At 39.0% G+C, this 26,589-nt stretch overlaps 1 protein-coding gene across 1 annotated transcript; it reads right to left on the reverse strand.

Moving 5' to 3' along the window:
- Positions 1 to 1,022: 1,022 nt before the first annotated feature.
- Positions 1,023 to 16,260, reverse strand: LOC125405909 (membrane-spanning 4-domains subfamily A member 4A). Its single transcript, XM_048442703.3, has 7 exons — positions 16,034 to 16,260; positions 12,729 to 12,891; positions 8,353 to 8,481; positions 6,462 to 6,518; positions 4,952 to 5,110; positions 3,127 to 3,228; positions 1,023 to 1,364 (listed from the first exon to the last, which is right to left on the reverse strand). The coding sequence occupies exons 2-7, from the start codon at positions 12,873 to 12,875 to the stop codon at positions 1,302 to 1,304; spliced, it is 657 nt and encodes a 218-aa protein (XP_048298660.3). The 5' UTR covers positions 12,876 to 12,891; positions 16,034 to 16,260; the 3' UTR covers positions 1,023 to 1,301.
- Positions 16,261 to 26,589: the final 10,329 nt, after the last annotated feature.

A 26,589-nucleotide genomic window follows, 5' to 3' on the forward strand; every position in this document is an offset into this window, starting at 1 on the left:
GGGTAATAGAAGAGACTGATATGAAAGTGGAATGGGAGCTACTGAGGGAGAAAACAAGGGAAGGGTAGGATCAGGGAATGGGAGGAGAGTGGGGAGAAAGATGAATAGGAGCCAAGTATGTATGAAAGTGCCACAACAAAGCCTATTATCTTGTATGCTAACTGTTAAAATGCATAAAATAAACCTTTGAGTCACAGTATGTGGCAGCCAGTGCAGTGCACGAGCTATTTTACCTGCGTTCTACCAAATAATTACTACAGGTGAGTGGGTTAGGTTCTTAGTTATCTCCTGAAGAAATGTGAGCCACAGGAAGATTTTTGTTGTATTTTTGGGGTTTTCAGGGTACAAGTGAGAAAGAGAGGGCTCTCAAGATGAAAACTCTTAGTATGATGTACCAGAAATCCCCCACTGTATTCCATTTTTCTATATTCCTTAGCCTTTTAGATTAGATTGTTTTCTCTAATAGCACATGTGAATGTAGTAGGTGGCACATGGATGCAATGTTTTCTAACTTAAGTTTGTTCTGCAATCAAGAATAAAACATGTTTACTGCATACCTAATAAATATACCTAGTTATATCCTGACATACCTGGCACCAGATAGGAGTTTAATTAGGTATCTTCCTGCTTAGCAGGAAGAGGAGGGAGGGGAGACAAAAATCAGTTGACTCCTCTCCATGTCTGGACAGATACTCACTTGGACATGAGATATATTGACTGTGCTATTCTGTGGAACAATTTTAGGGGCTTACAAAAGAAGTAGGTCAAAAAGAAAAAGCAAAAATGTTTTTGCACTTCTTTAAAGAAAAAAAATACACCTTCAATCTTGTTTCTTTCTTCAAAAACAAAAAACCAAAGTTAGACGATCAAGAAAAACACTAGACAAAGTAGTAGAACTATGTAGTCAGTATGAAAATACCATGTGATTAAAATCATCTCACCCGTTGACTTTTAAACCTACTTTGATTTTTTAAAACACTTTTAGATTATCTAAAGTATGAACAAACTATGTTCAAATGATATTTAGCTTGTAAATAGATAGTTTATTTATTCCATTCTGTTAATCTTATGAAGAGTCAGTGGAATGATTTGCCAAATTCTTGAGGAAACCTGAGAATGTCATTAGAAATTTACACACATACAAACATGCATGCACACACACTCATGCATGCAAGCACAAGTATGGTATCGACATGAGAGCTGGAGTCTTGCGCTTCTTCATGTATGGTTCTCGAACAAAATAATCAATGCAGACTTTCTGGTACATTTTTCTCTTGGTGAGCTGGTGGTACCAAACCTTCTTAAAGTGGTATAGGATATGTTGTTTCTTTCGTGGGAGGACTTGATGGCATAATTATCACGACCTGTAAAGTCAATCAGATTGTTATATTTCTACAGACCCTCAGGGATTCCTTTATTTACCCACATATTGCCACTAGCACATCAATCTGATGGACTTCTAAGGCATCACTTAGGTCAGGCTATACCTAGGACACACATTCAGATGTAGAATTTTACCCTTTAGAAGCTTCTGGCTGCTGATGAGTCTTAGAGTGGAACAGTATGAGGTGTGTGTGAATGAGAGTACCCGTGAGTTTGCCTAGAATGATGTTTCATAGAAAACACAGAGCTCTTTTCCCAAACTAATTTGCTAGGGCTGATGCAGCGGGCTACACAAATCATGACTTAATTGCACTGTGATAACCGGATTGGCCCAGAGTGGCAGGAAGCACCCTGAAAGCATGAACAAGTCTCATCCTTGTTCTGAAAAGTCACGCGACATAGAGTTTGACAGGAATAGCTGAAGATTCTAGAGATTATTAGCCTTGCGTTGACACGTCCCATAGCAAGTCTGGACGCAGAGCATTGGAGGCAATGCTTCTCAGATTTACTAGTATTCTAGAGTTCACAAGAAGCACTGATTTCCACATAGTAAGCACTAAGGTCTGAAAGGCTTGAAGGAATTCACCTATCCCAAAACGCTTCGTCACTCGGTAAAATCACAAAAACTTCAGTGATACCCAATAAACTTGCAACTCTAGAGCCTTTAATTACAAAATTACAAACCCATTATAAGCTTTGCTGGGAACTAGTATGCTCTTCTTTAGGTTGAGCCTGTGGTGATAATGTGGTGTTTCCTGGGAGCTCCCAGAAAGAGCAACAGAAGGATATAGATGAGTACCTAATGATCTCATCATTTTATTATCACTTTATTATTGGCTGTGAGTCCTGTCCATCACTGGGCCCATAGGCAATGAAACTATTGAACAGTTGTGGGATTTTACTAGCTACTAACCCACTCTAGAACCCTCGATACTTAAAGAACACAATGATCATACTCTTGTCCTTGCCTCCTTCTGCCTCCGCTCCCATTCCCCACTCTGTAAGATCATCTTTCTGAACAGAAGCCAGAAGGATCTGTTATAAGTATCAGGGTAAGACAGTACCAAGTGGGTACAGAGACAGAGAAGTCTTATCCTCAATGTTTCTCTAGAGCCAGGGAAAGCTTCTATAATAAGAGAGTGGAGTAAATCTGGTACCTTCTGTGGACTTCTAAGCTGTGAATTATTCTCTGGTCTGGACTCTAAGGGGATGTCACTTGCAAGAGAAAGAGTGGTAAGACTGCACTACTCTGACCATACTAAAAACAAAAATCCTGGGTGTCTCTCGGTGACCCTCTCCTTGTGAGTAGATGAGACATGAGACTAGAATAGCATAGCATTGCAGTGAGTAGGCCATAGGTCATTTGACTTTGAGTCAATTGACAATATTCTAGATGAATCTGTTCACCTTGTGTGAACCAAAAGAACTCAAGACCTTGGTTCCCCTGGTGTCTTCAAAGGAGTGTAGTCTCCTAATTTCTGTACTAAAAATGTTATGACTTTGTGCCACGTGACTACATAAGAGAAGCTTGAAGCTTTGAATGGTTCCACAGATGATCCAGCTGCACAAACATGATCTTGTTGAGTCGTTGAACAGAAAACTCGGGTAAGCTATACTCATACTTCACCCATGGGAGCTGAGAGGTGATGAGTGAGAACTGCGTTCAGTTTCCGTGTATGTATGACTTATTACAGAGTGACAGAAAACATGAAAAGACATGCTCAAATGAAAACCAAAACTTACCCCACCAGGGTTACAACACATCACTCTGCATCCAAAGGCAGAGAGAGAGACACCAACGCAGAACTCTAGCGCACTTAGAATGACTAACACAATATCCAGACCCTGTCAAGAAATCATAATGCAAGTATGTGAGGAGTGGGAGTCGCACATTCCAAACACTTCTACGCTGAAAGAGTGGAGGCACTGGCCAAGAGGTTAGGAACATGGCTCCTGGCACAGCCGGACTCTTAGCCAGTTCTAAATGTTGAGCATTCTGTCATTTTTGAAGCACATATATTAGTTTAAACACTATGAAACTATGGCCTTTCAAGAACACATGTAACTGATTCTTGTGAATTTCATGTGGTACAATCCAGTTATTTCACACAATAGATCTCTTCCTGTTATTCTCTTACAAAGAATTTTTTATCTGCTTCTTTGCTTATAATTCCATGTGTCATATTGTATTTCCCGCCCCCAAGAAGATGAGAGCTTCTTGAACTAAGAGAGCTATTTCTTAACTATCCTAGTACTAATCCTGAGATCTTTCATAAACTGTGTGCTCCAGAGACTTGGGAGATGGCTTAGCTGTTAAAACAGTTTCTATGCAAGCATGATGACCACAGCACCCCATAAATGCCAGTTGGGCATGATGGCCTGCATTCAATCCCCACATGCATCCAGGGGAATCCTTGAAACAAAACGAATAGTTAGATGAGTTGAATTTGAGAGCTGTGGGTTAAAGTGAGAGATCCTGCCTCAAAGTGGAGAGCTATCAAGAAAGACACCGAAGGATGACCTTTAGCCTACACACAGATGCACACACACACACACACTGACACACGCAGAGACACTCATGAAAACATGCACACATATATTGAAGCACAGCACACAAAACACAAACATGTAAAAAAGGGTGTGTGTGCTTCAAGGTGTGTGAAATAATAGCATTGCTTCCCAGATACGAACATACTGGACACTTCAAGCTGAATGAGGCCCTTCCTTATAGAGGCGCTCTGACATAAGATGAAGTAGGAATAACAAAAAGACTCACACAATTCAGAAGACTTTGTGAACTTAACAAAGAGAGGGCTGATTGAGATGAATGATGATTCCACCATATAATGCGAAGAAAGCAGCTGCAGAGCCTACAGCAAACACAGAGCTCTTCTAAGCCTGAAGCATTGTGTGAGGTCACAGGTCCCATGGCCAAGAAAGCTACTTTACACAGCTTTCAGTTCCATAGCTGTGCTCATATCATTGTACGCTGGATGGCTACGAGGTAACAGGCCTTCAGAAATACCAAGCAAGCTTTTTAATCAGGAAAACTACACAGAATAGGTACATTGCAGGCAGGAAATTCCAGAACTTATCTTTGCCAAGTTCTGAGTGACTTTGGAAAAGTGTTCCATTCACTAATCATTTGTATCTCATTTTTGGTTGAGTGCCTAGAAACTGAATTGCTTACTATAAAGACTTATAGAATGTTCAAGAGGAGATAATTAGCTATCAGTGCCCCTCATGCAATTCTTTTGATGTAAATAAACAGGGCCCAATATTCATGAATTTTAACTTAGAATGGAATAAAGACGGTGCGGTTTATTCTGCATAAGGAGTGAGAAAGTTGATTCCTATATTTACCTGTATTTTTTTCTCTTTTGGTCTCATTGTACCCAGGAATGTGAGATATAACTCTCATTCCTAAATAAAGGCTTGATCTATTTCTTTGTGACTTCTAACTTCTCAAGGTGAGTCTACACTTGAGGAGTGTTACTCTTGGTTTTGTTGAGTCAGTTTGCCCTAGCCTTGCTTCAACCATAATTCCATGAAAACAGAAACCACTCACCATTAAAATGGACACGGTCATGTGACAGCTTTCTGAAGAGCCTCTATATGAACAGTAATATAAATGGAAAGCATAAATGCTTGGACTCAGTGAGTGGATTACGATCCCCGTGAAGGCAAACACAGAGCTGGCGGTGTTCAAGCCTAGGCTACTTCGAACCTAGAAAGGAGTACAATTGATTAATCCAATATTCTTCAATATCCTCAAGTCTGTCTCCACCATCACCTCAAACTCTTCAGTTATTCCCTTATACATTTCATCCTCTTTCTTTTGAATAACTCAAAAATATCCCAATTTGTCTCTACCATTGCTTGCAACTCAAAGCTCTTCTCAAAGCAAAAATGTGAATGTCATTTCCACAATTAAATCTTTCATATTATCCCTACAGATACATGACACATACTCCAAATTTCTTCTATTGGGAATTTCAAAACTATTATACTTTTAAAATAAGTTTATTTATTTATTTTGATGTGTGTGCCTGTAGGGCTCAAAGAACTTTTGGGGAGCTAGCTCTCTCCTCCCTCCATGTTGGGGTAGGATGTCCTTTCTTATTTCTGAAGCTGCAGAGCCCAGCTAGCCTCCTGTATGTCCTGAGGCTCAAACTCTGGTTGCCAGGATTGACATCTTCACCTGCTGAGTCATCTCCCTCGACTTTCCATTATACTCCGGCAGAAGCAGGAGATCTCTGTGTGTTGGTCTCTTACCATTACCGGCTCCAAGATTCCCTGACTTCTTCTGCTTGGATAGATGCTGCTGGCCTCTCATCGCCCCGCTCCCTTTGCACATTTCCTTTTCTATTTCCTGCAGTTCTTTTCTAGCATTGAAAGCATATCAGTTTTTTATAAGAAACCAGAAAAGTCTGCGTGATTTGGTAAGGATGTAGCCTGGTCGTTAAACACTAACGGTCACAGCTAGGGGCCATGCTGGGGCACAGATTTGGAAACGTCGTACTAAGCATACTCTAGAGTTTAATGTGTGAGTAAGGATAATGTAAATATTGTTCTAGACAGTGTCAAGTTTGTTGAGATCTTGGTTTGGGGCCTTTTTCTTGGCTTTGTGACAGATAACCTGGCATGTTTCATTTTATATTTGTCTGTTCCTGAGAAATAACTCATTGCGAATTTGTTTTATCAACTACTCAAAATCTTTTCTGGATACAGTTAAAACACACATTTTGATCAAACAGTCAATAAATGCTATGTCACTCAAGTGCTTAGTGCTCTGGTCATGGGTGTGGATAGCAAACTTCAAGGTAGATTTGATTCATCATCCTTGACTTCTCTTCTTCTGAATTCTCCACATCTGCACCAAGATTCCCTCTGAAAATCAATGCCACGGTATTCAACCTTGTGTCAGTACTTAGATGAAATACAAACTCCCTTCCTTTGTTTCTTAGAAGTTACGATTACTTTTTTTTTTTACATCCTGGCAGAACAGATACTTGAATTATATCCCTTCTCTTTTGACACCAATAACACACACATACACACACAAAAAAAAAACTCACCAAGCCTTTTGTCGTTCTTCTTCCTGCTACAATTGAGAATGAGCCTGAAATAATAAACTAGAAATAAGAGATAAAATTCAGGTTAAATAAAATACTTTATACATTATTGGAAATTACATATTGACACCTATTCCTAAATTTGATAATATATGTGAAACAGATTGACTATCTTAAAAGAACCACAAAAGTTAAGGAAGTTTCCCCCTTTTCAACTATAAACACACACACACACACACACACACACACACACACACACACCAAAATTGCTATTAAGACTGTTTTAGAGCACTGGGACATAAATTTCTAAAGTGAATTATTGTTTACAAGGAGGTAAAATTTAGGGATTTATTAAATCAAGAAGAAACTAAACGTTATTATCATTTAAAATAGCTGCTTTAATCCAGTTGTCTTGGTCTGTCATCTAGACTCTCAGGAGTCTATACTCAACTTGAATCACGCTAAAGAGGGAGGAGAAAGAGCTATCCCTTTAATGACATACTGTGCTTTTCCTTCCCAGAATCCTGACCCTTCAGGTGCTCTTCCTAGGAACCAGCATACAGTTCAGCTAGGTCTATCCACCTGTCTATGTCCTGACTTAGAAAAGACTTAACCATTACTCTTTTTTATTTGGTACATTGAGCTTCATTGCTTTTTCTCTAAAACATCCCTCCCCAGGTGGCTGCTTGGCACCCATGCCAACTTAACTCGAGCAGCATAGGTTGTTATTGCCTCCTCTGCTCTCCTCTCAGCAACTTCTGGGATCTACAGCTTGCCTTTCCTGGGGTTATTCTTCTACACTGCTAAAATCGTCCTTGAGTTTCAAAAATATAATGCAGAATAGTTACTAAATACTATATACAAAAAGGTGGCAGAGGAAGAAAATAACTGTTTTGGGATGATGACGAGCCTATTTTGGGCTCATTGGGTTCTTTCAACTTGGCAAGTGTTTCAGTTTGCCTGAAATGGCCACTGTAAACACATTTGGACTCACCTACTTTCACTTTTTTTTTTCTCAGAGTTGCAGAAATACTAGATAGGACAGAATTCCACGGGTTATTGACCAAGGAGTCCACAGAAGCTTCCAAAGTAATGCAGGCTATAGTCATTGTTTTTGGATACCCACCAGAATAAAAAAGTAAGAGTCTATTGTCGAAGATACTACACACTATAGGTGCAATGTCAGAGTAAGCAATCTGCTAAAGTTCTCATCCCTGGTCATAGAACCTTCCTTCCCCAGTGCAGAACAGTCAAGGAAAGTACTCGAACTGACCAAAGTGCTGAGAACAAGTGACTGCTTAATGCTGGGTTCCCAAAATGGACATCTATGTGAAACACACACACACACACACACACACACACACACACACACACAGAGACAGAGACAGAGAGATAGAGAGAGACAGAGACAGAGAAAGAGACAAAGACACAGAGGGGGACTGAGTAAGCAAGAGCCCAGGGAACACCACAGAAGACTGAATGGAAGGAATGCAGGAGTTAATGGGTGGGAAGAAATGTGATGGGGATGGTCTTCTGGATACAGCAGAAACATTGCAATCATGAACACATGGAAGCTGTGAAATCCTACACAGGCCCTAGAAAGAAGGAAGAAAGGGAGGGAGGAAGAGTGAGACAGAGGACATAAAGAAGGTGGGAGGAAGACTAGTTAGGGTACAGTGGTTGGTAGTGATGGGAGAGGGAGGAGAGAGGGTAGTGAGAGGGCAGATATAAGTATAGTGTACAACACACAAATATTCTATCAACTATTTAAAAAAATAATTAAAAGGAATAAATAAAAAGAAATAAGAGCCCCCTAATAAATTAATAAATAAATTCAGAATCTTAAAAACAGTCTTATGCTAGACCCATTTACAACATAAGATATCCAACCTACCATGAGAGACCCCCAAATTGGGTACCCTATGTACACCGAAACAGGGGGCATTTCACTGGATGTCACAGTGGCACTTATCATTATGATTCCTATGGCGAGGTTCATGAGGGCAATCACAATCTGCACAACCTAGATGCGAGAGTAAAGAAATAAGAACAGATCACTTACCACAAATATGTGCCCATGTCACCATTTATACAGTCACTAAGTTACTCTCATTCTCCATCTTTGAAACATTAAGATGAAGTTCTAGGTAATCTTCTCTTGGTTTCCTTTGTCCATGGAGCTGCGGATATAAGAACTTCTCAAAATTGCCCCAGAGAAAGTCCACCACTATGCTAGTAATTTTAAAGCTAGAAGGAATGTTCCAAAGCCTTTCCAAAGATGCATTTTCTGATACTCAAGATGCCACTTCTTCAGCTGCTCACTTTAGTAGCTCATGTGCTCAAACAAGAGTGACCCAGGAATTAGTAAATAATTAACAAGAAGGTGTAACTGGAAGAAGCACAGCTAGCGATAGAGTAAAGAAAAAGAAGAGTAAAGAGAGCATTGTCTTAAGATCTGGGACCTGAGGGGAAACATATTAATAGAAAGTCCTGAAAATGGAGGAATATAGGACTGGAGAGTTGGCTCAGCAGATAAGTGTACACAGTGCTCTTGCAGAGGATCAGAGTTCTGTTCCTAGCACCCATATCTGAAGGTTTGTAACTTTCAGTAACTCTAGTTCATGGGAACATAATGTTCCCTTCTGAATTCCACAAACAACACACATACACACTTACAAAATAAATAAATCTGTTTTAAAAGTATGGGTATTATATTACAAATAGTCTCACTATACTAGGATACAAAAGGAATGGAATATTATAAAAACTTGAAAAATTCAAGAAAGAAAATATATAGCAATGAGAATGTTTATTTCCATAATACATGTGCTTTTAAAGGATAACAAATCTAACATTAACTACCTTAGTGTTCATATTTGCAAACTCAAGAAACAAAAATGAATCAAAAAGGAAAATTGAATTTTAGAATGGAAATCAGGCATTTGATAGATTTCACTTCAGATATATTCTGCATCCACCATTTTCTAGTTTAGAATTAATGTGAGATTTCTCTATGTATGCTGTGAATACCATTGGTTAATAAAAGACTGTCTTGGGCTTGCACAGGGAATAGAGGTAGGCAGGGAAAACTAAACTGAATGCTGGGAGGAAGAAGGTAGAGTCAGAGAGAAGCCATGGACCCACCCACCAAGAGCTGGATGGAACTTTACCCAGTAAGCCACAGCCACGTGGCAATACACAGATTACTAGAAATGGGTTAAATTAAGATGTAAGAGTTAGCCAATAAGAAGCTAGAGCTAATGGACCAAGGAGTGATTTAGTTAATACAATTTCTGTGTGATTATTTCAGAGCATAGCAGCGGGGAACCAACACAAGGCCTATTACAACATAGAATATTGCCAATTTTTAATTTATTTTTATCTGATGACATCAGTCCCTTTATATTTTCTAGGATTTTTGTTTTGTTTGGTTTTGAGTTTTGGCAAATAGTGTTTTCAAAAAAAAAGTTTTCATTTCATCTGTATTACCTACTTTACAGACATGGAAAGTAAAGATAAGAAACCAATGAACTAAACCAAAATTTATAGTTATATTTTTCACTGAAGAGACACAATAAATCTGTAGGTAAGGAAAAAAAGACCGAGATCACCCATTAGTAATATCAGACCATATGTGTAAGTCAAATGGCCCTGCTTAAACAGAATGGGTACCAGAAGACACAACCCTGGGAAACGGATTGGATTGGTAAGATGGGAAATGGAGTTGAAAGGAAAAGGGAGAAGGGAAATAGTGGGAAAGAGATTTGTATAAAACTGTTAAGTAACAAAATAATCAATAAAAATTCGGGGGTGGGATTGTTGAAGGATTGTTATTATAGAATCAATTGACATGAGAAGAAAAATTGTCTTCCCCAGGGAGGAATACACTAACTGGCTATCTAATACCAAATGGTCAACCCTGAGAACATACATGTAAGCATTCAGATCGAGCAGCTTATATATTAGGAACATATAATTTATATACATACATTGTAACAACAATCAATGAAAAAGAGGTCATGAATTTGGAAAAGAGCAAGGAGGGGTATATGGGTGGGTTTGGAGGGGGAAAGGGAAGGAAAATGATGTAATTATGATCTTAAAAATAAAGGAAACATGAAAATGGCTAAAATCCATCACATAAATGTATAAAGATATCAAATGACAAAAATATGGAATCACAAACTTAAGTATTATTATTTGGTATTTGTTAAGTGTAAATATGACAAAGTATATAGACAAATCTATACAGAAAACTGTAAACCTCTGATGTCCTAAATTAGCAAAGAGTGAGGAGATACTAGACTCCATGTTAATGGATAAAAAGACAATATCATAAAAAACAATAACAATTCTCCTCATCTTCACATACAAATTTAATGAAACTCAGAACTCCAGTAATTTGTGTTATAGGTCTCTAAAACTGGTACTCAGCGTGGGCCACTACATAGTGAGTTCCAGGTCAGCATGGGGTCCATGGCAGTTGTGGAGTCACAGTAACTCTCAGCACTTCTGTTTGAAATACTCAAGATGGCACAATCGCATGCAGGGTGAGCAACCAGGCATCTTCTTTGGAAACCAAGTTTTGCAAAATGCCAGGGTTCAGATTAAGTTAGTAACACAGAGATTCAGCCACAGGAAGCTTGCCCCCCACCCATGGCAATGAGAGGAAGTGAAAACTTTAAAGGCAAGTGTGGTGGCTAGATTTACGTCATCTTGACACAAACTATCAGAGAGAAGAAAACCTCAATTGAGGGCTGGGCGGTGGTGGTGGTGGTGGTGGTGGTGCACACCTTTAATCCCAGCACTCAGGAGGGAGGCAGAGGCAGGTGGATCTCTGTGAGTTCAAGGTCAACCTGGTCTACAAGAGCTAATTCCAGGACAGGCTCCAAAGTGACAGAGAAACTCTGTCTTAAAAAACACAAAGAAAGAAAGAAAGAAAGAAAGAAAGAAAGAAAGAAAGAAAGAAAGAAAGAAAGAAAGAAAGAAAGAAAGAAAGAAAGCCTCAACTGAGGAAATGCCTTCGTAAAATTAGATTGTAGGTAAACCTGTAGAGCATTTTCTTAATGAGTGATTGATGAGGGAGGTCCCAGACCATTGTGGTGGTGTCATCCCTGGGATGGATATACTGGATTCTATAAGAAAGCAGGCTGAACAAGCTATGGGGAACAAGCCAGTAAGTAGCATTCCTCCACGGCCTCTGCATCAGCTCCTACCTTTGGGTTCCTGCCCTGGCTTCCTTTAGTAATAGACTACATTGTGGAAGTGTAAGCCAAATAAACCTCCCCAACTTGCTTTTTGGTCATGGTGCTTTGTCACGGCAATAGAAACCCTGGCTAGGACAGCAATACGGATATTAGTGCTGGAACTATGGATTGAATATGAAATGTTTCCCACAAGCTCATGTGTTGAATTCCCCAGATTATGTGAGGGAGTACTGTTCTGGGAAGTTCTGGAACTTTTATATGGGAGGTTTACTTGGAAAAAGTGGCTCACCCACTGATGGGTGGGTCTAATTGATTAAGGGTAGAAACCATGCTTTGCACTTACCTGTGTCTCTGTAATATTCTTGTACACCATTATTCAAACAAGCTCTTCTGCCACATGCTCCTGCTGCCATGATGTTTGAGTCAAGCAGGTAGTGTCACAACCATGGACTGAGGCTCAGGAACCATGATCAAAGCAAATCTTTTACCCTTGATGTTGCTTTTCTAGTGACACACGCCATTGTGATGCAAAAATAATGCACAAAATTGATGCCAGAGAAGTGATTAAGCCTGGCCATGGTAGTACTTTCCCTTTGGAACTGGCTTATAGAAGGAATTTGGAAAAGTTTTGAAAGCCTAAAGCACTGTGTACACCACGCTTAACTGAAGGTTCTGATAGGAACGTAACAGATAAGAACACTGACAGTAACATGGAGTGAAGAACTAGCTTAAACTAGAAGCCACATGTGTTATATATTGGGAGGGGAATGTATCTACAACTTCTCTATGTTCTAAGATTTTGAGTGAGGCTAGATACAAAAGCAATAGGCTAATTAACTTGGCATAGAAAAGACAACATACATTCAGGATATGACATGGATATTGCTTGCTGACTTTTGGGCAGGTTTACAATGTGAATATAAATTAATAAAGTATAATGTTATTTTTTGAGGAGCTAAGTTCTACAAATTGAACACCAATAACTCCATTTGATGCATTAGCAGGACACTGTGGTTGGTATCACACTAATTTATGGCACGACTGTTCCCTCAAAATCACATACCCCAAGGATTTTGGGTTCTCCCTTTAGGAACTTCTCTGCCATCCTTTTCCACACATGTGAATTCACATGTAAAGACTGTTGTCCCAGCTGCTGTTCATCATAGGCAGCTCCCGGTGTGGTCTGTCCTATTCCTTGTATGGTTATCATGGCGGCAGAAACAGTACTAGAAGAAGAAATGTAACTTAGGGTGACTGCCTGGAATCCACGAACAGCGAGGCTAAATACAATATGACACACACACACACATATATATATATAATGAATCAAATATGCCAGGACATAAAAATTAAGAAAATTTCATGCTACCATTCTAGTTAATGCCGTATTAATCTACATTCTGTTTTCCATATTGGTTATGAATGCTTACATCTACTTGTGAATTCTTGCATTTATATTCTTCATAATTATTAGTACTTAATTTATGCCAGGATATCTCCATCTAATATTTTCAGTAAAGTTAGTTCATAGTCATAGACTTTTTCCTTTTTTAGGTTGTGTTTGTCTGGCGAAATCATTTTACTTTTCCTATATTCTGAAAGATACATAGTCAATACTCTTTCTTTCAGCACTTTGAGTACATTAACTTAGTGTCTCCTGGACCACAGCATATTTTGCTGAAAAACAAAAATCCACTGCAAGACTGATCATGACTGATCATGATTCCCTTGTATGGGAGATATTTTTCTCTTGATGGTTTGAGAGTTCTCTTGTCTCTGGTTTTGGCAATTTCATTATAGTAGGAGAAATTACATTTGAAACCCTTGTGCTTATAGGACCTAGATTTTCACATCTCTCCTCCTGGTTCTCACCAGCTGTTTTACTAAATAAACCTTTCATTCTTACAATTTTTATCATTTTTCCTTCTAGTTTTATAATAAGAAAATTTATTTGTTATTGACATCCTACCGGCATCTTAGGGTCTTTTCACACTTTTCAAATTCCTTTCTTACTTTATTTTTCTGCTATGGAAAATTTCAAAAGTATCATTTTTTAAGTTCTCAGATTTATTAAAATTTCCGCTCGATGTAGTCTGCTGTTGACACTATTGTATCTTAATTCTACTTATTGAAGTCTTCAAACTTTGTTTTTTGTGATATGAATCCTTGTCAAACATTTTATTCTTATCATGAATTTCCTTTAAGCATTGAATTGTACAACTGTGCTCTTTTGCATTTTACTAAATTCCTTGGGATAATAGGACCATATAATAGAGGCCCATATTTCTACATTGTGTGGTGGCCAGAATTTCAAGTCACAATTTTCACCTGCCACACAGAAGATGGTCACCTAGCCTTTACAAACAAACTGATGCCATCCAAAACAAAGAGTCAGGATATGCTAATGTTGTTCTGCTTCTTCTTTGTTATTTGGGAGGTCACCTGGGGAAGAGGCATTGATTTAGTCTACATGACCGATCATGCAAACAGAGCAGAGATAGGAAGAGGTGACAAAATGGGCATAGAAAGGTGCGGACATGACCACAGTCATTCTCCCCACTACCTAGGAAACAGAATGCTAATGAATTTCCCTTTCAGTTTATGTTTTGGTATAAGAGGTGTTTGGAGAATAAACGTGGAGAATTTTTAGGATTTTATGAGGGATCCTTGAAAACTCCCTCTCAATAAAGTTATGTAAATTGTATCTTTATTCCCACACCTCCCCTCTGGTTTTATAAATAATTTAGGTCTGGGCTGGCCCTGGACCATGACATAGTGGTCCCCAATGTGGGGCTGATTGGTGAACCTCAACATGGTATGAATTCATTGTTAGGCAATTTATGTATTTCTAGTCCTGTAGAGTCTGTTATTGAAGAATAAATGTATGCTCTTGGTGGACTCATATTTTCTTGATTTTCAGTTTCTCTAACATCCTTACATTTGTGTCTGTGTATCTTGTGGAGGCTGTTGGAACTGTAGGGTTGGGAAGTGGTGTCTTATTATATGTTATTGAATAGGGATATTTCAACCTATCTATAAACTTTATCATCCCCTGAGCAGAACACAAAGTCTAAATTTGTCAAAGTTAGAATAGTCTAAAATCTAACATACAGCATTGGGTTGTTGTTGTTGTTGTTGTTGTTTTCTTGTGAAAATTTAACTTCTGTGGCATTAATTTAAATCCTAATAAAACTCAGACAACTTCACTCATATGCATGCAATCATTTATGCACATGCACACAATTTGCATACTCACTTTTTAAATAAATCTGCTAGTTTTACTTGCTTCAGGTTGATTTTGGAAACCACTGTATTTGCAGTCTCCCCAAAAATAAAGTAACAAGAGACAGAAGTATCAAGAACCCTAAAAGTGCTGTGGCAATCTATGTACATGCCCTTCCTTTATGGAAGGCCCAACAATTAACTCAGTCGACCATGTTAGAAAACTGATTTTTTATGTCCAATAAATCATTTTTCCCAAATCTACATTTCTTCTACTATCGCAGAGAAATTTGTTATCCTATATGATAACTTCTAAGCATTCCCTTGGGTTAATCTGATCCTTGCATATTTAATCTTACCCCACTTAATAACCACATTGGTTATTCTAAAATACAAAAATTCAATTTAATTTCTTATAAAAAGAAACTCATATTTTATTCCCCTCCTTTTTTTTTGCTTTTTCAAGATAGAGTTTCTCTGTGTAACAGCTTTGGTTGCCCTAGAACTCACTCTGTAGACCAGGCTGGCCTCAACCTTAGAGATTTGTCTGCCTCTGCCTCCCAAGTGATGGGATTAAAGGTGTGTGCCACATTTTAACCCCAATCTGTATTTCTATTTTTATTTTTTTCCTTTTTGATTTTTGGAGGTTCAAATATACTGGATATATTTCAGTTTTCCTACATCAACAATTTTATGCCTGCACAGTCATCCACATTTCTCTCCCACATCCCCTTTCTGCTCTGCCACAACAAAAGTCCCTTCTCATTTCTTCTTATGAACTGATAGTATCGTGTGTGTCCTGCTTTCCTTCAGAGACAACACCCCACCACACATGAGTTACTCAGACAACAAGAGCATGGACATGTTTGAAAACTCTGTGTGACTCTCTTCATAAACAACAGAAGACAATTATTTTTTTCTTGCCACCCCCCAGCATTGCAGCATAGATTGCTCCTCAAATGCCCCCAAAAAGTACATGTCAAAGTGAACTCTTTCCTCCCTTCATCCAGAACAGTGGCTTCTGCCATAGGACAGGACCTCTTTTTGGTTTGTTTGTTTGTTTCCTTATTCTACTCCTAAGCGTTCTAGAATATGAAATGGAAAACCATCCTCACAAAAGGCTGTGGAAGGCAAGTGTACACTTACCTTTCTTCTCAACTGGAAAGTCTGCTGTGTGTCAGACGAAGAAGAGTCTCTAGGCTTGTGCCTCAGGTTTCCTGTTCAGATGTGATGACTTGCTCACAACCCATGAGCCATAAGTTTAAGTTCAGTACTTTTTCTAATTCCTAAAGGTTTCTGAGGAGGATCTCTAAAAAATACAACTAGTTCCCCTTTTATTAGCAGAAGTATCCACTGGCTCTGCTTCCTTGATATGTGCATGGTGTTTTTGAGAAATACTCTGAAAAAAAGTGTCACAATCTTTTGGATGAAAACAACAGCACAGCTTTTACTGAGCACAGCAGTGTGTGTACTAAACAGGCCCCCGTTATCACCATAGCCCTTCGATCCGTTTAGAACACCCATTTCAGACAAGGTTGGTGGTGTATGCCTGGAGTCCTGTTACACAGGAGCCTGAGACTGAAGGATTGTGACTTGTAGCCAGCCTGAGCCTCACAAAAAGAGCCTCTCTCAAAATAGCAAAAACGAGCAAAAGCCTGTTTGTGACAGCGTCACATATCTTCATGTCATTTTCTTTTCCTAGAAAGCTATCTATGCATTTTTTTCATGTGGGTTTTTTTATGGAATTCCACTGTTTGGGACTTACTATAAATGTCCATCAAGTGGCAGTATGTTGGCTGCAAAGAAATAAATAACACTTTGCAATTATTAAATAAATAACCCCTTTTCTAAGCCAAAGAAACATTTACGACAAATTCAGTTGCAATAACTTACTACACGATCTTGTCATCCTCCAGAATCTAGGACTGCCCACTGGGAAAATAATCCTCGACTTAATGTAAGAAGTATTAGTCTGTTTTCCATTACTGCAACAAAATATTTGGTATATTTTGTATACTTTATATAAAAGATGCATTTCCTTCTCTCATAGTTTTGGAGTCTCAGAAGCATGGGCTTGGCTTGTTGGTTCTAGTTAGGGCTCTCTAGGTACAATACAACAAGAAAGATGGGGTTAAATGATGGAAAAGTGGCTCAGAGGTGACAATCGCCCAAAAAGATGAAAAGATAATGATGTGTTGACTCACCTCTGGGCCACACCTTATAAAACTTCCGCTACCTCCACACTTCACCACGGAAGATCACAGCTTCATGAACCCTTTAAAGGGCAGATGCATCCAAATCACAGCAGAAAGGAAAGGAAAAAGGTTGTCAATATTCACTCATTCTTAAATGAGTGAAATTTCTTAAAGACCATTTTCCATGTATTAGCAATGTGCCATGATAAGATGGCGTAGAAGAATAGAAATAAACTTTGCCGCTGGGGAGTTTATAAGCTACCCGAAAATTCAGACAAGTCAACACACAGATAAGCTTGTTAAAATCCTGGCTTATCAGTTTTCTGCAAGGTAATGTAGAACAAACTGAGTCCTCATAGGATGCCAGTCTTGGAAATACAGAGGAGTCTTTCCTGAGGCAACAACATCCAGAAGGTGTTGAATGAGATAACCAGATGTAGGAGAGTTGGGGATGGAGGGAAATCTTGTGTACTGATTCAGTAGCCATTCTTTCAAACTTAAACTGAGCAAAACTCCCACCAGCAGATAGACTGGAGAAAATGTGGTGATTCTCTGGTTCCAGGGCTACTGAAGCTGGAGAGCAAGCTTGGTGTGGCTTCTTCAGTTGTGATGAATGTCATCTATGGGATCTATGGGTACCGCCATAGTTACAGCTGTAGAAGTTACTAGCAAGGTTTGGGGTGGGGGAACAAAGGCTTCCTTAGGAGTGGTGGTTGGACGGATGTTCTGTTCTCATTTTCTTCACACTGGTGAGAATAAGCTGTAATGGCCTCTCTAAGGGATGAATCTGACCCAACCCAGATGCAGTCAAAGCAGAAGTAGAATACAAAGCAGGTATTTTCAGAGTCCTGTAGGTCCTGGACCTTGGGCTTAGTGACATGTAAAACTCTATTTAGTATTAGAGTCATTAGGGTTAGAGCCCTTGTGGTCTTAATAAGCTAGACACACCATTGATTTTCAATGGGCCAATTAAAGACACAACTAATAGTAAAGACTTGGGAAAGAAGATTTATTCCATGTAGCTGCATTGAGAAAACAAGAGGTCCAATGAGCTCCCTTGCCCCCAAGTGCTTTGTCAGGGTCTCCACATGAGGTTTAAGTTGAAATAAAGGAAAACACATATTTAAGCAGTCCTGGCCCAGGTGTGTGGTTCCCGCCCTGACTCATCATTGTTTGATTTCATTCTCTCCTGCAAGGTGATTTGACAAGTTGCCAGAATTGAAAGATATCTATTTCCAGGAGACAGACTCCTCTTCTGCTGGTGCCAGGACTTCACCTCTTCTTTTGACCAACACAAAATTCATGGGAAAATTTTCAATTTTGAGGACCACTATTTCAAAGGTCCAGCTGCCAAGGAAAGAGCACAAGTGTCTCTTTAAAACATCTTCCTTTCTTTCAGACAGTCATGCTTTCAGCTGAAATTGGGGCATATATTCAGTCTCTGATGGTGGCCATCAACCACACAAAGTTAGGATCTGTGATTCTGAAGCATCCTGGAAGCTCAGAAAACAGTTTAGCTATAATTTTGACCCTGGAAGAAGGGTCAAAATATTCACATGGCTCTGGAAAAGAAGAAGGTTGAGCTCAAGGCATCAAGATGCAATTGCAATTTGGATCTGGAGCCATGAGGACTCAATAGCAACATATTAGGGTGTTGCACCATTCAGTAGTGATTCTCAGTCTTGCTACGGTGGGACAAGGCAAGGATCCAAGACCTATGATACACAGGAATCCAATTTTTAAGACAGGTATAATACCATTATGGCGTTGTTCAAGAAAACAAGAGATTCAGGGATATGTCTGCTTACTACCTGGGGAGCCGAGGACCACTATAGCCAAAGTGCAGCTATTCCCGTTTATAGCAAGGCAAGGTGTTCTGGCTGTTCGCTGTTGGAGAATATTATTTTAAGATGTGTTGCATTTGTTTATGCTGTGAGACATTTTTTGTAATGATGCAAAGATGTGCTGCATTCTTTTTTGTTGCATTTATTTAACTCTGTAAAGCTGTCTTACTTTGCCTGTATAAAACATCTTATTGGTCTAATAAAGAACTGGATGGCCAATAGCAAGGCAGGAGAAAGGATAGACAGGGTTGGCAGGCAGAGAGAATAAATAGGAGGAGAAATCAGGGGTTTGGGAGAAGATCAAGGAGCAAGAAAAGGAGGAGAACATCAGGGGTCAGTCATTCATCTATACACCAAGACACAGAGTAAAAAGTAAAGAAAGGTTTACAGAATTGAGAAAGATAGAAGTTCAGAGGCAAAAGATAGATGATGTATTTTAAGTTAAGAAAAGCTGGCTAGAAACAAGCCAAGCCAAGGTCAGGCCTTCAGAAGACAGAATAAGACTCCATGTGTGATTTATTTGGGAGCTGGGTGGTAGACCCCCCCAAAGAGCAAAGAGTGAAAAAAAAACCAACTTACAGATTACTCTTGATATTATAAGGGAAACTAATAGCAGAATTTAAGAACAGACAAAGCGGAAGGCGTAAGGACAATTTTACAAGCATTTCAAAAGCAGCACTCTAAAGGATGATAGCTATAAATCTCAGCAGTTTGTAACATGCTGCTCACAGACCCCATTTAAATGCTCCATAGCAGGACCTTGTGAAAGAGTCAGAGCCATTTGTGCTGGCGAACCAGGAAACCATGTGGGTTCTTTTTTCTGCTAACGCTGAATCAGGAAGACCTCTGTTAAAGGAGCTGCAGCACGCTGCCAGCAAGAAGAGCCCATGCAATAAATAAATAAATAAACAAACAAACAAAACATGGCTAAACTTTGTTTTTTAGTGTCTAGAATTCCTTTCCAAGCTCTCTCAGGTGTTTTGTAGATTTAGCTAGCACATATTGGAACACCAATTTGTTGTAAGAGGCTGCTTGTTTATTTCCTGGCTCCCAGACACCTGAAATAACCACATAAAAACCATATTAATTAAATCACTGCTTAGCCAATCACTATAACATGTTACTAGAAAGCTCTTACATATTAAATTACCCAATTTCTATTACTTTATATTTACCACAAGGTTCGTGGCCTACCAGCAAAGTTCCAGTGTGTTTGTCTCTGGCAGTGGCTACATGTTATCTCTTGACTCTGCCTTCTTTCTCCCAGCATTCAGATTAGTTTTCCCTGCCTACCTCTGTTCTGCTCGACTATAGGCTCAAACCAGTTTTCTGTATTCATTAATGGTAATCACAGCATACAGAGGGGAATCCCACATCAGAAGATGATCCTCCTTTCCTGAGGAATAGTCCCTTGCCTGGAAATTGATCTGCTAAATTCAGGGTGTTAGGTCTCTACCTAGTCAGAGACTGCATTTCTTCACTATATAGTGAAGTGCTGGGCCTTCACTATAGCACAGCAATAAGCACATTTTTAGCTAGCCCTCTAGTTCTCCAGTAGGAGAAGGCTCTCAGAGCTGCTACTGCTTGACTCAACAATGGCACCATTTCCCAAGTAGACAAGGCACTATGTCTGTTCATGCACTGGGAGGAACAGATATCTGTTTTGATTTGTCAAGACTCCATACCCCAGAGTGGAGAACAATGTAACTAACTCCTAAGAGGCAAGGCTGTATATATGCACTGAAGGAGCCATTTCCTGTAAAGGCAGGGCAACAAAGATCATGAAGGTCCTGGTTTCATTGACACCACCTCCAAAATGAAATACAGCTGTTTGAGTGACTGTGCTCTGTATGACTTACCACAGCCTTGTTCTGTAGCTCTATGTTCTCTTTTAGTTGTTTCCATGAAAATACATTTGCTTATTCATTGTTTCAGTACTTTTTGTAAGAAGGGTGAGGTCTAAGAACTTCTTGTCACCCATCTTCCTGGAGTCACTACTTTAGATATGTCCTGGTAGTATATACGTCTGTAGTTGTACGGGGTGTGTTGTCTGTATAGATTAATAACTATCATCCTACTGTCATCTGATAAACCTCTGAAGGACCAATATATATCCTAGCTAGACTCTTGTCTTGTTACCATAGCAACAACAAATAGGTATCTAATCAAAGAAAGAAATGAGTTTATTTTAGGATCTGGAGAAGGGTGAAGTTTATTAAACTTTAAATGTGGAAGTGTTCAACTGACTTACAGTAAAGCAGAACTCTAAAGGCTTCAAAACAAGTCTGGCATAGAATAAATGCGTAATGTTCTACTTCATTATCCTTTCAGTTCTGCATCAAAGGATACCTTCTTTACCTCTTTCTGTAATAAAGAGGTAAATAAAACCTAAATTTCAGTGTTTTGCCCCTGAATAGACATAATAGAAAGAATGATCAATGCTTTAAAAAATCAGCATGTGTTACATTTAGATCAGTGTGGTTTCTACATAATTAGTTTTCATAAGAATGTGGAAAACCTTTCTGAGCAGTATTTTTTTGTGTCAGTTTGAGTTCTTTCTTTAAACAAAATCAAAGCCTGAGATAGATTTTAGTGCTAATATTTCAGTTAGATAAAAAACATAAAGCATAGATAAAAAATATAGCATATACATTGTAAGTGTGTAACTCAATTAATTACCACAAAACAAATGTGTCTACATGTCTACTTTCCAGACTGAAAACAAATTTAAAGACACCTGATGTTCTGAAGACATGATTCCTTTTTGCTCTTCCTGTGCTATCAAGGATAGAGTCTCAGCTTCTAATACCTGTGATGTTTCACCTAGGTTTGATGTTTTAATAATGGAATCATTTTAGCATGTATTCTTTTTTATATCTTCTCTTTGTTATAATTGTATTACATTCCTGGACAACATACAACTAAGAAAAACAAAACCTTAAGGATTGAGCTAGATCCCAGCCTCATCAGATGTAGATGCAGGAGGATTAGTAGTTCAAGGCCAGTATGGTCTGTATTGGGAGATCCTGTCTTAAAATCCTCATGGATTATGTTAAATATATATAATCCCTCTTCAGTCATGTGTGTAGGAATTCTAGTAATAGAAGAAGATTATGTTGAAAAGTTTAAACTTTGACAACTGAGTTTTGTTGTGTTGCACAAGAAAAAACAAGGAGAAATTTACTCACATACATAGGAGTGCCACAGGAGAAGTTGATTTCCTAATGACCTACTTTGATTAAGAAATCCACATACTCTCCACAAGGGAGAGAGAACATGGAGGGTGGAAGTTAGATTGAGGTCTTGACTTTCAGGGGAGATAGATGGGTCAAAGAAAAGACAAGTTCTGCTCGTCTCCAGATGTGACATTTGATTTTCACTTCATGTTTGCTGGCTAGCAAGATTTCACAAGAACTGTTTTCCTTCTGGGAAGAGGAAATCCATGGTCAGCTAAGCCTTTCCTGTGTTTTTAAGAAAGACTAAACAACTCAGACATGATTCAGATAAAAAGGAAACAGGTGGGGCAAAGAGACCCAAATTCTAAAACAGTTTGTCTACTTCAGAGTGCCCAAGGCACCAGATTTCAGAGTATCATTTTCTGGGCCTTAGCAATAATGCATCCTGCTTGGTAATGTCTAGCTTTAAATCTTCTGTTGAGAATCTCTTAAAATGCATGCATTTTTACTAATCCACTGCCCTTTGCCACACTCCTCCAATTCTTCCATAACTCCCCTATCACTTTTCTCTCCAAACTTCTTACATTCTTCTCTATTTAAACCCACTGAGTCCACTTGGTACTGTCTATATGTACTAGTAGATTGTTCTGGAGGGTGGATAGATAGTCTCTCAGAGTACTCAGACCTGAAGTGACCCTTGTTTCCTAGAAGTTATCAACTGTCAATAGCTCCTCATATATATATATATATATATATAATAGGTGTAGTGATATTTCATTTGTATTTCAATAAATAAAGCTTCCCTGAAGATCAGAAGGGTCAAGATAAGCCACAAGATGTCAGGTAGTGGTGGCACACACTTTTAATCCTAGGATTTGGGAGACAGAGGCAGGCAGATGGATCTCTGTGAGTTCAAGGCCACACTGGGCTACATAAGATCAAAGCACAAACAAATCCAGGTGGTGGTGGCTCACACCTTTAATCCTAGTACTAGGGAGTCACACACATTTAATCCCAACACTAGAGGGAATATAAAGTGGGAGGAGAGAGAGGCTCTGCTGCTCAGTCAGCAGTGGTTCAGCCTTGGCAGAGGTAAGATTCCTCTAGTGGCTTGACTGCTTTGATTTTCAGGGTCTTAGGTTTTTATTATTCGTGCTACAGATGGGACTTTATAAGCCCCTCCCACTTCCATGCTGGAATTTTTCTTGGCTTGATCTTGTATGAGTCTTGTACGTGGAGCCACAACTACCTGAGTTTATATGTTCAACAGCCTGAACACATCAGGAAGCCTAGATATAGGGGGGAGGGCCTCAGTTCTACCTCAAAATAATGTGTCAGACTTTGTTGACTCCCCATGGGAAGCTTGATCATCTCTGAGGAGTTGATGGGGGCTGGGGTGGAGGGAAGGTAGGATAAGGAAGGAGAGGGAGTGAGAACTGGAATAGGTATGTAAAATGAAAAAAGATTGTTTAAAAAAATAAATTTAATAATAATAAAAAAAGAATTTGTGCTACAGTGACTTTAGTGAGATGTCTGAGACCACGGGTAGTATGCGGCTAGCATCTTTCCTCCTCTCTGACCTCCCAACCACAGTCAGCAGTTTGCTTCACCAAGACTCTGTGCCAGGAAGTGTTGTCAGAGCACAGACCTCCCTACCCCCAAATGGGGGCATTTCATAATGGACTGATGACTCTCAAACTAGGACTTTAGGGGAAAAATCCTTTTCTTTATTCTTCATTTTGTTAGTTCTTTCAGAATTTCATACAACGTACTCACCTCCTCTCCCCACTTCCCCCAGATCCACTCCCTCCCTATGCCTACCCATCTTTCTGTACTTGTTCTTCTAACTGTAGTTCTATCACAAAAAGAAAAGGTTCGTGTCTCAGTCCATATCAGAGAAACATCCTTTTTCATTAGACAGTGATTGACAAAGACTCACAACTTTTCAGCGTGCAAAGAAAACGGAACTGAAGACTACAAAACTCTAAACGAGCTCTCTGTACCACATGCCCTTCTAAGATTCAGAGAATGCTATGAAAGAGGAAGCAAAAAATAAATAAAAGAGTTAGGGGAAGCAGATAACTACAAAGCTTCTCTCTTCACAAGTTAGCATGGTCTTTTGCCATACTGATGATACAAATACTTATTATGTGGAAATCCTATTGAAATATATAAAACTCAGGGTGGGATTTGAGAGGTTTACTCAGCAGTTAGGAGGATTTGCTGCTCTTGCAGAGGACCAGAATTCAGTTCCCAATAGCCATGTTAGTAGACCCACATCTGCCCTTTTTTGGCTTCTACCGACATGCACACATGTATACACAGATACACATCAACACACAAATTAAAAATAATAAGACAAATCTTTTAAAAAGAAATTAAGGAAAAAGTTATAGGCAACTTGATACAGTTATTTACTATGCTAATTAAACCCTCATTATTATTCAAAATTGTTATTCATTTAAACATAGATGAAGAATAACATTAATCATACTATGTGAGCATATTGTCTTGATCTTTATCACAATTAAATAATTAAAGGGAAATAGTTGATGTGTTTTATTAAAATTAAAATCAGTATTAAAATGGAGAAGTCCCATATGCTAGTCTGCAAACATTAAAGAAAAGCTTTTAACTAAATGTTTGAAATTGCTACTATTTAAATATGAGTGAAATTTATATGACAAGTATCCAAAAAGAACTAAAAACTAATTACAGCTGTTAGAAACTAAGCAGGATAACTAGTAAAAACCATTTTATAAAGAAATTATACAAATATTTAAATTGCTAATGTGTGTTTGACTTTTTAAGAATAGAGGCTCTTGATTAAATTAGCAAAATGGGGTCATCCTTGTGTATAAAACACCTCAGAGGACTATCGTTAAGAAAGAATGTGAAAGATGCATACCAAAAATATCTGAAGTACCTATAGGAAAAACAGGAAACCAGAAAACAACTAAACTCTGATGAAGACATTTTTACAGGTTTCATATAATGTGGAAAGTACATAAGGCAAAGCTAACAGAAGCAAGCAACCGATGCGGCTATACAACATCAAAGAGGAAAAGGTGACATTTCACAGATGACAAAGTGGGAAGGTGATTAAAGGAAATGCTATCCTATTTCTCAGAATTGAGCACAAGCTCCTTTGGGTGGTGCCCACCTGTCAGAGCCTGAGTGGCACCGCAATTGCCACTCAAAATCCGTTAGAAAGAATGCAACATGGGCGGCTGTAGTGGACTGTGTAGACACCCTACTCTGTGGTCACAAAAGGGGAACAAAAATGAGGTCAGAATAACAAAGTGGTCAGGCGCGTGAGTGTTCCTGGCTCCTGTGTTTTACACTTTGAAGCCCCAGATTCTTCGCTGACACAGTGGTGGCAGCTTGTAGTGATTTTGGACATGGAGTTGCACAATGAAATGCTCAGAAGAGTGTCCAGAGCACAGCACACACTCGATAAAAGGCTATTTAGAATTTTAGCATTAGTGTTGGTAGATGCATAGTTGTATGCCACTTCACAAAGTGGCTCCCCATCTGCATTCTTCACAGTATGTTCTTGCTGCAAATGTGAGGCAAATCAAACTAAAACTCTAAGCATTCTCCTACTCTGTCACCATAAATAGAATCTGCCACCCTTGAGAGACTTCTCTGATTCTAACCTACCTACCCATTTCCCACGAGTCAGTGAAGTCTGCTATTTTAAATTCATTACATTCTGAAGTTATGGGAATACACATATATGATTCACTTAATAGTGCTAGAATTTTACCCATCTAAATAAACCAGCTTGCAATGTTTAATTCACTCCTAGAGTTTTTTTAATTAAACTTATAGAATGAATTTAGCTACTAGCAGTTCCTTTTTCTTTTTATTTGTGTGTGATGTACATGTGTGTAAATTTACACATGTACACGCCACAGCATGTGGGAAGGACAACCTCGGGTATTGGTCCTCATTTTCCACCTTTCTCGATACAGGCTCTCCTGTTTCCTGCTGCAGATGTCGGGCCAGCCGACCCATGAGTCTTCAGGCCTTCTGCCTCCACTTCTGCTCTTGTGGTGTGAGCACTGAGATTACAGGAGGGCTGTGTCCATTTTTACCTAGGTTCTGCGGATCCAAATTCAGGCCCTCAAACTTTCCCAGCATGTGCTTTGCCCACAGATAACCTAGATATCTTAAATATCTTAAATATCAGAATGAAAAATAGTCTTGAGTGCTGTGGAATGCTGTGCTCTGGACACATTAAATCACAGAAGCTGTAGCTACCTGCATGGGATTGCACAAGATCAATCGAACTAAAACTTTTAGCATACGGTAGAAGGGGGTTCCTGAGGCCCCATCCCTAGCTGAGGAGCTACTGGCCATTCATGGCTGCTGGGAGAAGGGCAGTAATTTTTCTTTGGTGGGTGTCCATTGGTTGTTTTTCATGCCTCAGTAGATGACCCTATACCCTAATGCATATGAGCAGGCTATTGCCATATTTCTTG

Source organism: Myodes glareolus, chromosome 7 (assembly GCF_982192425.1).
Source record: "Myodes glareolus chromosome 7, mMyoGla1.1, whole genome shotgun sequence".
NCBI classification, from domain to species: Eukaryota; Metazoa; Chordata; class Mammalia; order Rodentia; family Cricetidae; genus Myodes; species Myodes glareolus.

Coding starts and splice junctions, on each gene's coding strand:
- LOC125405909 (XM_048442703.3), bottom strand. CDS start 12,875: ATGATAACCATACAAGGAATAGGACAGACCACACCGGGAGCTGCCTAT. Junction 5,111..6,461: donor GAAGAACGACAAAAGGCTTG/GTGAGTTTTTTT, acceptor ACTCCTTTCTAG/GTTCGAAGTAGCCTAGGCTT. Junction 3,229..4,951: donor TGACCGTGTCCATTTTAATG/GTGAGTGGTTTC, acceptor ATTTCTTGACAG/GGTCTGGATATTGTGTTAGT.